This window comes from Pituophis catenifer, unplaced genomic scaffold (genome assembly GCF_029215685.1).
Source record: "Pituophis catenifer annectens isolate HBS135680 unplaced genomic scaffold, rPitCat1.0.hap2 SCAF_3, whole genome shotgun sequence".
Taxonomy (NCBI): domain Eukaryota; kingdom Metazoa; phylum Chordata; class Lepidosauria; order Squamata; family Colubridae; genus Pituophis; species Pituophis catenifer.
Window position 1 is genome coordinate 164907736 of NW_027256883.1, and position 11720 is coordinate 164919455.

The following is an 11720-nucleotide window of genomic DNA, read 5'->3' on the forward strand; positions in this document are numbered from 1 at the left end:
ATTTGCAGTGGTTGCAACAGGTGGCAAGTGGCAAGTGGTCCAAGGCATCAAATATGAAATATGACACCCTTCAGATGATAGATTTTGAATATTCAGCCATTCAAGTGCCACTTCATCTAATTTTCTATGACTACCACATGCCCATATCTTTTTCAGCAACTGAATTGTGCCTTCCTCTCTGTATCACTAGGACAGAGCAGCAGGCCCCAATATGGTGTCCATTCCATCCAGGACATTTGATTCCATTGAGATGGAGGGTATTTTTTAACTTCTCCTTCACAATCCACCAGTGGGAGGGTGAGATGTTTGCTGCTGTAGATCCAGCGCTTCCCAGGTGGGTGTTGCTTCATGCAGAGATGTTAGATTCATGTGGCAAATGAGAAGTCCACAGCCATTAACCATGTTGAGCTGGTTAATTGGGTAACCAGCACTGAGTCATGTGCTACCAAATCTCAGCTGTGGCTTTATAATTACAGTGGAGCCAATCTATGAAAAGCATTTGGCAACTTAACATTGAGTTGATCTTGATTTGCAGAGGTCCAGCAGTAGGATTATTACAGACCTGTCACACGGCTTTAATGGACAAATATTGTAAGATTCCTGTTTATTTCTACCTGAGTGTGAAGAGGAGGTAGATGTTCCCATTCGGTGAAAATCCGAGTTACTTTTTAAAGAGGCTGTTGGACAGGTAGCCACCTCATGACACTGACTGCATGCACCAGTGTTTCTTTGCAATGAATCTCAAGTGCAAAAATAGCCAGACTGGGAGTTTCTACATTTTCTTCTTCAAAATATGCTTGAAGAACCTTGATTCTGAGGATGACATGGCATTGGCAACCCAATCACACTGCAATGGCCAAAACTCTTTTGATTCTTAGTGTGTCAGTGTGTCAGTTTGTGACTCAAGGGTGAAGGAAGCAATCTCTGTCTGCTCCCGAGAACTTTTGGTTGCTCAACCTATCTGAAGATCAGATTTAGGTGCAGCCAAGACAAGGAATTTGGAGCCTGGGATTCTGCCTGGCAAGCCCAAGAATACCAACCTCAATTCCAGTGATCAAGAGTTGCTTTCCAGAGGGAAGTCGAAAGTTGAACCTGCTTGTTTTGGGCAATTGATGTAACGGTCTCACCAGATCCAGTAATAGTTATCCAGCTATACGCTTCTTTCTCACCAACTAAGAGGTCCTGAGCAAAACAAAATTCTCTTGGCTAAGTGGTGTGGCAATATCACAATTCACACGTGAAAATGGATTTCATTACATGTCCTCAAGATGAACATCCCTTTGCTGGGCTTCTCAAAACAATCAGTGAAAACTGAGGTCTATGTCCTTATCTCAGTGTCCAGACTATTTGATCAACTCACCTTGTCAAGTTCTTAATCTCTTATTAAGTCACCAGAACGGGCAAGAGATCAGTGGGATGGGTCTCTGGCTCATATCACCCGAGATGCACATCGGATGAGAGCCACACGGTTCACTGATGTTGAGATTCAAAATACCCTTTTGTGCAGTTTCTTCAACTTCAAAGGCATCCTGAAAACCCCCAATTAACAAGATGAAAGGTGTGTGTACATAACTAAATTCAGCAAGATGTTACCATGTTCTCTCCCCTCCCCCAAATTTCTGCACTGATGGCTTTTTTGGTTCGGTCAGCTTTCAGCTGAGTTTCTGACGGAGAACATTTGAAAGCAAAAAATATGGTAATGGGTTGATTGGCTTAAGCTTGAATATGGATGTTGCTCATGCTCTCTCCTTATGCCTTTAATTTTATAGAAATTTTAGAATGTATTTTAAAAATGCAAAGATGATTTTGTATGCATTGTGTACAATACTCTTGTGCACTGTTGATACAATTGATTGCACATTTTACTAAACAAGTATGCTTGACCTGTTGGTGCAGTTCGGTCCCTGTAGCACTCAGATGTGCAAAAATAAGTTATATGCAAGAGTCATGTAAGTATTGTATTTGATGTTTTGACAACAAATGTAATTCATTCTGTATACATAAATATAATCTGACTGGAATGTAGTATTTTCTGCTCTAGAGGACAGGATTGATTGGAAGTGTTCTCTCATGCACAAGATAAGGTAGCCTAGCTCCCCTCACATTTCACTAGAATGCCTATACCTCCAGTGAAAATATTTGCTCTTATGCATGCAAAAGCTAAGATTTTGTGGATTTGGTTGAATAAATGTAGACAGTTACTAAACGGGAGCAAAGAATTACCCTTTTCTTGATCAGAATACCGTGGCCGTAACATCTGAAAACTTACGTTTTCAAAAACTGAGGTGACTTCAAAATGGATTGACAAAACGTCTGAATGGTAATGTTTGCGTCTGAAACAAAAACATTTTCTATTTCATACACACCTAGGAAATAAGAATTAACCATCTTAGAAGTATATAGAGTATTAATTGTAGTCTGTAACATGAAAGACTGTTGCTAACAACAAAAGATTATGTAAACTGGAAGTCAGAAATACCTAGAGGGTCTAGGTGCTTCATATCCTCTACATAAAACATTAAGTCATTTTCCAAGATTTTGTCAGTTACAAGTAGAAAAATAGGGATCACCTTTGGTGGGAAGGTAACAGCATTCCATGCGCCTTTGGCGTTTAGTGCCAGCCACATGACCACGGAGACATCTTTGAACAGTGCTGGGTCTTCCACATATGTGCAAGGGGAACCTTTACCTTATTTTTTTTCCTGAATCTTCAATTATTTATTGATTCCCACAAAATATGTGTGTGGATACAGTACAAATGTAAAATGATTTGTTGTAGACCACATTTATTGGTTTTCTTCCCTTTTCTTTAACATTTTTCTTTTAACTAAAATTTAAGATATTTTTCAATGAGCAAAAATTTCTTTCACTCAGTCCAAGTATAAATTGACTTGAACAATACTGAACAAATTAACCTGAACAATGACAATATTGATTCAATTAAGTATATATTTAATAATTTTACTGGAAGAGTGATTATTTTCTATAGACTTACTGACAAACTCCAAGCTGATTTAACCTCTCAGGAGAAGTAAAAATACAATTATGCTTATGCTGCTTTCCCTCATCAAGTACTCAAGAGTAGCATCTACTTCCCAGCTGAAACTGACAACTGCAAAGTCACCAACTGATTCTGCTCAATGGTTACTGAGGTTACTATCAGTATCTCAAGCTGTGACTAGTACAATTTTAAATTTATTTACATTTGGTACAAGTAAAATCAAAAGAAAATTACAAGTCTTGAATGTAATAACACAGGTTAGATGTAATTTTCTGAGTCAGAATTCAAAATTAACTATATTGCATTTGAGAGTATTAAACTGTAGTAACCACCTACACTATCATAGTCTATTTTAACTGAAGGAACTTTTAGAACTGTAGCACATACCTTATCCAAATGATGTATGATGAGCATATATGCAACCCACTATAATATAATCTCCAAGTACAAACTTCTTAAAAAATATTAATTACTTTATATTGCTTTTCCTATTAAAGGAAATTTAATTTAGCAATTAAAAATCCACCAGCTTTTGCTATCAAATATTAGAGAGGGTTCACAGAAGAGAGTTCCAGCACTCTAAAGGATAACATCCTTTCACAGATCACAATGCTAATTAGAACAAGAACAACCACCAAGTAAACAATTGTTATTACTTTGCTTAGGCCAAATAACAAAATTATATACAGCTATCCCAAGAATATACCCATTTTTTCTTGGATCTACTAAACATGTACCTGAATTACCAGGATTTACTGCACAATTCTTTCACAGTGAGGCTCTGTAGTATACCCCCTATACAAGTTTCAGAACTTTATGTTTAGGGGAGATTTAGAAAACTTAGAAAGGTCAAATTTAACTAAGATATTCAAAAGACTAAAAGATAAGAAGTCGCTTAGTTATTACTCCTTAAATACATACTACTCCTTAAATAATTATAAAAATTACCAACCGAAATTCAGCAGTTTCTTTTTAAAAAATACAGCAGAGTTTGGGCTACTTCATCACATGAATTTAACTACATTAGGTGAGTTGACTTCCAACTCCTACTGACTATGCAAGTCCTGTGAAAAAGAAAGTACACCTTCCTTGAGTTCTATAGTTTTACGTATCAGGACATAGTAAAAATCATCCGGTCCTTAGCAGTTCTTAACAGCAGGTAGATACAACCTCAGATGAACAACGTGACATATTTACACCATGTCATTTATTTTACAAAAAGAAGCCAAGGGTGTACCTTCTTTTTCACATAACTGTAAGGACCGATCATATTGTTCTTGGTAACCACAAAAAGGTGGCTGCCAGTATCTAACCTGAAACCCTAGAATTACCAGCTTGCCTCCCAAGTACTAATCAGGTTCTGATTCCCCCCCCAAAAAAATAAGTCATCAGCTAGGTAGCAGCCAGTTCTTTTAAATGAACAATAACCTCATTACCTACTTTCAACTAGACATTGTCTATAAACTTAAAGCATTAAGGTCTAACTTAGACCTACATGCAAAATAAGCACATTTATTCTTCTCAGATGTTCTTAAATGATATTTGAATTTATTAGTTGTGAACTATTAGTTTAAAGAGCTATTTCCACAATGGGCTCCTAAAAGATGAGCTGTGTATATAATGCTTTATGTCTGATATAACTTGACAGTATATTAAATCTTATGAAGTTCCTATTTTATACCCCCTTTGAAGACCTTCTGTTTAAAAACGAATTAAACATTTAGGATCTTTAAATTATTTTTAAAAACATATGAAGAAATTAAAACAGATTTATTTCCACTGGCATGGATTTAATTTAAATGCGTGAGACCAATAAATATCTGGGTACAAAATCAATGTATATTTTTGGCATTCAAATCACAAACCATCAAAGGCTTATGTGGATAAATATTGCATGCAATATTTAGGGGGAATTTTAAAGCTCTGTAAACATAAGAAAAATAATTTTTGTGTTTAATTTTTACTTGCAGGGCTGTAAGCTAACTTTTGATGTTAAAGCTTGAATTCTTTATTACTCAAATACAAGAGTAATGGAAGAAAGCATGCTAAGCCGAACTTGGCACTAGAGTTTGCTTGGAAGTTATTAAGTTTGAATGTGCCTTCAAACTATTAACAGATTTTAATTAAGCTATACCTAAGTCAACTTACATGTTTTATTTTGCACGAATGGTTGTCAAGATATAAGAGTTAAATCCTTAGAACGGTTTGTAACAAAAACTTTAATCTCCAAGAGTTTACAGTGACAAGACAATTTATGCACAATGAGGAAAATTTCTATCTACAATGTACCCTTATACATATCTACTTATCCAAATCAACAATTAATCTGCATTACAAATCTGTTTTAGCAGTAGCGCTCTACAGAAAAAGGTGTAATATTTAATTGGAATTTTGCACAATAATGGGAATTCTGGCATAAATCAGAACTCGACAGATTTAGAAAAAAAGCTAGCTACAAGTTTTCAATCTTCTTGTTTGACATTAGTTTATTCTGGTCAATTAAGCCTCCACCTTTCATACTGCAGAGATTGTCCATTCACAATTATAGCAAATATTCATGATTTACAAGTCTATGTGTTAATTTATTTTTGAGTTTAGCTTTTGCAGATTCTAAAAGATGACCTAGCAGATTATGAACATTTGCTGCTGTAGGTTTCTTTGTTTGTTTATCTCTGCAAGGTAACTGGCTAACATTAAAATAGTTTATGCTTAAGGGTACAATGTAGAACAGGTTTATTACACTTTGAATCTGCTCAAAACCATATACATTTTCACAACTGTTACATGTCACCTGTTACAAAAAAAACAAAGAACAAAATTTGACAGCTAAAACATTTTTAAAATGCACCAAGCTTTATGAGGTCTTAAACAAAACAATGTTCTGTACATACTGTCTTCAGACCAAAATGTGACTTCCTGTACACCATTCTTCCTGAAGTTCTATTTCCTGTCATTTGACCTGGAACGGCTGGAGTATACACAAACAATTTAGTCAAACAATGATAAATAGACTCCAAAATATATTTCAATATAATGTAAACATTATACAAGTTTAATTTACATTTGAATATTCAACTTGGCCTGTATATGTTCAAAGAGATTTTTAAGGACAATACATTATATTTTAACATATTTTTAATCACTCCAGTATATGAATGAGTCCATATATTCTTACCTACGAGATCTGGAAAATGAACGGGAAGGCTTATGATTTCTCTCCCTTGAGAGTGATCTCTCTCTCCTTCTATCTCTAGAAAGGGACCTGTAAAAGAAATAGTATCGTAAAGTTAGTTGCATCAAAAATCAGGTTCTAGAACAGCGTCCCCCACCCCACCTTTTGAGCACCAGTGACCAATTCTGTGGAGGTTTTTCCATGGATCAGAGGGGGCGTGGTTTTGCACGTCGCCTGCATCCCGCAAAGGGGGCTTTGCTTGTTTGCACGGCCAGTTTCTGGCATGCCATGGCCCGGTGTCAGTCCACACACCAGGGGTTGGGGACTCGTTCTAGAAGATAAGTGTTTATCAGTCTCAAATAGAAATAGTGTTAAATATTTTCAATTAACACTTGTGGCTGATGTATACATATAAACTTTTTCTAGAGAGATTTAGAGCTGTGATATATTAAGCTCTATCAATGCTTCAGATTCATGCTTGGCAATCCCTAATAGATTCCATATGAATGTTTAGTACCAGAAAAAATCAAGGATGACTTCAGAATAAACTGTGAATAAACTATTCAGCAAAAAATTAACAATTCAATTTAGATCTTTGGCAAGGAAACTTATTCTGAAGCCTCCCAATTGAAAATTAAATTTTCCCCCTTAACAAATTAGAAAAGGTCAGTTTAAAAGGTCATTTTAAAACTATTAAATTATGTTCAGCCATGTCCTTCCATTCTGTAGTTTTCCTCAACTTTGGCCTCTTCAAAGTGTGTGGATTTTAACTCCCAGAATTACAGAGTCAGCAGGCTGTCTGGGTAGTTTTGGGATTTTAAGTCCACATATCTTGAGATTGTTGTGCTTGAGAAACATTGATCTAGTGTATGGACCATTAGTGCATTACAGTCCCTATTCCCAGATCTACAATGTAAGTCTGTTTGCATGACTTACTGAATTTGTGAAACGTTTTCATGGCACAGGGAATGTTTCTTTATATATATGTGAAATATTTTGGCAATGCACAATCAGCCTCAACAATTTACCTGCTACGACTACGGGAAAAACTCCTCCTCCGTGGAGATCTACAATCAAAAAAGAAAGGTGAGTCTTCATCAATTCAACACAACTGAGGTGAGGTAATTCCCAACTTGTCAAGTCACTGTTGGGCCCAGTGAATGTGCCAAGATAAATGGCACCCATCGTCCAGCAAAATGGAAAGATTCAGGCATTAAAAAGACTCAGCGTGATCAGCATGTTTCCAGCCATGAGTTTGTTTTAACTAATACCATGTCATAGCAAACCTGTCTCCAATGCAGCACTTCCATCTCAACTAAATCCACTGCCTAACAGACTATACCAAAGTCCCACAAGTAGTTCCAAAATTGGTATAACTAGTGTTTTGGAACCCATGCAAGGCAGAGTACCAAGTGAAAGACTAACGCACACAGTGACAATGACTAATTAGAGCTGCATCTGTGAATGTAATTTTTAAAAGGTCATAGTGTGTTTAGTCTAAAGAACCTTAGCTTGCCCAGTTTATCCCATAAAGTAATTGTTCTGAAATAGTTAGTAAAACAATTTAAAGGTGAAAGGAGGTGGCAGTTTTTTTGCAAGGAAAACCAAAGTTAGCAATTAAGTTTGCCCAACTCACATGCAAATATACTGCAGCTTAGTTATTTATATTAGATTCCTTAACACCCTTAAAAGTTTTATTCAAGCAACATATGTATGTTACCACGAAATTATGCACAGCCAGCCTTTGATTGAGAAAAAATAATTACTTATAAGCCGCTTACTCCTTATTTTAACCAGCAGTAAACTGTATAAGCAGGAAAAACTTACTAGTTTTTGGTTTCAACAAGCTAGAAATGGTGAGGTGAGGCTGCCGGACTGACTGCCAAGAAGAATTTGCTGAAAAGGTTTTGCCAGATGTTGCGTTGTATTTAGTTGGTTGGCGAAGGGGGTGTTGTGGATTTTTCCTGCTTTTTTGTTAGCCGAAGGCTGCTGCTGTAGTTGTTGTGAAGACATTTGGTAAATAAACAGCTGAGCTGATTGGCCGGGAATGTGTGGGCGGTCGAGGTGGCTGCTGCCGATTTGGTTAAGGTTGGAGAGAAGGCTGAGAGAAACAGCATGCTCGGGAACCAAAGGGCGGTGCAACCTGACGACTGGCCATGCCTGGGTCATGTGAAACGACACCAGCCAAGCTGAATGGGGCGCGCTGGTCACATGACGCTGAAAGGGCTAGTTGACTGGCTAATGCAGACTCAGAGGGTGGTGAGAAGAGACATGATGGTGACTCTGTAACGGGTTCATTTTTATTAATAGATGGACCAAAAAGCATAAAAAAATGAAAAACAAGCCATCAGTACAACCATCTAGCAGCTAACAAATACTCCTATTGTGTTCTACAGTGAAAGGGAACAGGTTTCATTATTTTGTATGGACTTCATTCATCTGCAATAGGCTGAGATCAGCCCTTGCAGAAATCAGGTTTTAAGTACTGAAGTGAGTATTTAACACTTCATCAATTTTCCAGGTCAGAGGATGCATTACCAAGCAATCTGCTTTTATTTGGGGAATTCATAACTGCAGAATTCAAATGACGCAATAATATTTCAACAGACTTATTACAGTCGAAATTTAGCTGAGTGACTATTCATTGCTTCAGAATCCATAAAACAGTTGCCTGCTTAGCATCACTTGTGCTAAAGGAAAAGCAAACTGAGTGAAAAAATCCAAGCTGTTGTATGTAATGTTATCAACAATGAAGCAAAAAAAAAAAAAAAAAAAGCTGAAGTATTGGGACAAAAAAGGGAAGTGACTAGATGAATATACCTCAGAAGAAAAAATGATAATCCACGTTAGAGGATACTATCAACTGGTACAAGTACCAATGACAGAAGTCAGTGCTCTATAAAGTGTATCCCTCTAACATCTGCTTAATGCTTTAGAATTTGGTGATTTGGTAAGACAGTGCAGGTTTTGAAAAGTCTATTTTGCCAAAATGGTAATACTGCCAACATCATTAATAAAGTTATTTCATCCTAGATACCTGCGGCGAGGTGGAGGACTTCTCCTGCGATAGTCATCTCGAGGTCGTCTACCCCATGAGGGAGGTGGGCCACGGTTCCGACTGCGTTTTTCACCATTGGACAGCTCCACCCTGACCCGACAGCCACACAATGTTCTGGGAAAGATCATGATTGATATTAATAGATTTAAATCAAACAACTTAAGGACATGTGCTCATACAGTTTCCTATACTAGGAGACAGGGAAGTTTTCCAATGTTTTAGACAATTCCTATCAGTACAGCCAGTGGTCAGAATAATCTGAACACAGAATCTTGCAAGCCAATTTATTTACTTTGTCCTAGTGCTCACATACAAGCTATTTAATTATTGAAGAATGTCAACAGTACAAGTACAAAAATCCAAAATGTTATTTCATATTCACTTTTTCAGTATAAAGGCTAATATTTAAAGAAATTAACATGCAAATATAATTGCCGGTAATATGGTTGGATTGTGTCATTATTCCTAAATCTTAAGAATGCTTAAAATTTTAAATGCTAAATCAAAATACCAAATGATAGAACATTTCAGTATTTCTAAAATCTGCTAACCATGAAAAAAGCGTATCTTTGAGTTGCTTTCAAATTAAAATCTTCCTAAGCTAACAATTCATACATTGATCAGTACTTATAACTACCTGCAAGAAGTCCTTTACTTCAAATCCTTTTAAAGGAACATTTTAACATGGTTTTTTTCCCCCCATTATTCATTTCATTTTTAAAAATCAGAATGCTCCTTTGGAGGTTTCCCAAGAAAATCATAAAGAAATTTACCTCCCATCTAGTTCTCTCACTGCATCGGCAGCATCCCGCGGATCTTCAAATTCAACAAAAGCAAAACCAGGGGGATTTCGAGCAACCCAGACGCTCCGCAGCGGTCCATAGTAGCCAAAGGCTCGTTCCAATTCAGTTTTGTTGCCATTATTCCCAAGGTTTCCTACATAAACCTTGCAGTCCAGTGGACACGAATCGCGATGCATCTCTGAAATTCATGCAAAAATGGTGATCAACATGGGCAAAAACGACAATCATAGCGGAAGGTAATCCACGTATCGATTATCAAATAAGAGAAATTTATAAATCGCACCCGGCTTTGTTACAGATAACGCTAAAGTTTTTTTAAAAAAACGTTGTGAACTATCAACTTCCGAGTTCATAAAGGTTCAAATTTATCGAAAAAAAAATGTTCTGATGTCAGAAACTTGTTGAAATCCGAACAATGATCTGAATTTGGAGAAGGTAAATTAGCTAACTCAATAGAAAATCAGGAAGGTAACCAGCAGCGACTTTTTCCATTTTTGTTGCACCCTCCCCCCCAATTGTTGCTGTGCAAAGTACATACACCACCACATACTCGGGGAAAGCCTTTCATCAGGTAGGCAGACGAGCCCACCACTTAAATAAACCTCGTGTTCGTCCACAAGGAAAAACATTATAGGTAGAAAATGGCGCGCCCTTTTTTTAACCGCTTTTACCACAATAGATTAAGCTCCCTCACAATCTCCGTCTCCCTTTGTCTATCCCCTCGTTCACCTCGCGTGCGAGTACAGTAAAAAAAACTACAGTCCATCTCCTCTCCCGAGTATGCGATCAATCCCTAGTATCGCAGTAACTTTGACGCTTTTCCGATCACACAAAATGGCGGCGGCTCTTTGTCCGCTAATACAACCGCGAGGTCTTCTACGCTGACCCAACCCCCTTTCCCTCACCGGTTTCCTAGCCAGGAATGTAAAAGACTCCCGCGAGCGGCTTCCAGTCTTTTCCTTCTTCGCCTCCTCTACTTCGTCCTGCAGCCCCGTAAGCGCGGTCGGAATCGCTTGCTTTCCCGCCAAGACTCGATTCCGCCGTCTCTTTTACTTCTCCCCCACTGGACAAAATGGCGGATGGCAACTCCACGCCCTGAGTTTATATACCGCCTGCTCAACTGGCACGTGATCAAAACATTCGCCAATAGCAAGAGACCTCTCTGATGATTGACTTTCTCCAGCGTCCTACCCTCTTCCCGGTGCACAGCTCAGACTGAGAGTGCTGGTCGGGAGGGCACAGCCGATTCGCCATAGCAACCGTTATTGTAACCGCAGGGAAGTGGCGAGGGAGGGAAAGGAAGGAATAGGTGGGCCCGACAGTGGAGCCATGGGGGCCTGGGATGGGGCGGCGATTACATCGGTCGTGTTTTGCGCTCAGAGTTTTCTTGCGATGCATAAAGGCTCAAGGAGAGGGTTGTTGTTTTTCAGGCACTCCATTCTTTATGGGAAATAGTTATGTCCCAGTGGATGAGTGTTTTTGAATATCAGGACTGTGTAATGCTATCTTAACTACAAACCGCATTGTGTTGCGGAAAAGGGAGGGGAAAAAAGGGATGTTTATCCAGACCTGACTTTCCAAACTCTAATGTTACAGCTCTGTTTCGGATATTGTTGATTCAGCACTGAATGAAAGTCATTTCATTCTACATACTTTTTTAAAATTATACCTTGCAACCGAAAACTT

The 11720-nt window shown here is 37.9% G+C and overlaps 1 protein-coding gene across 1 annotated transcript; it reads right to left on the minus strand.

Moving 5' to 3' along the window:
* Positions 1-5200: 5200 nt before the first annotated feature.
* Positions 5201-11092, minus strand: SRSF3 (serine and arginine rich splicing factor 3). Its single transcript, XM_070941473.1, has 6 exons — positions 10940-11092; positions 10005-10212; positions 9211-9345; positions 7202-7240; positions 6177-6263; positions 5201-5969 (listed from the first exon to the last, which is right to left on the minus strand). The coding sequence occupies exons 2-6, from the start codon at positions 10208-10210 to the stop codon at positions 5942-5944; spliced, it is 495 nt and encodes a 164-aa protein (XP_070797574.1). The 5' UTR covers positions 10211-10212; positions 10940-11092; the 3' UTR covers positions 5201-5941.
* Between the last annotated feature and the right edge of the window lie 628 nt (positions 11093-11720).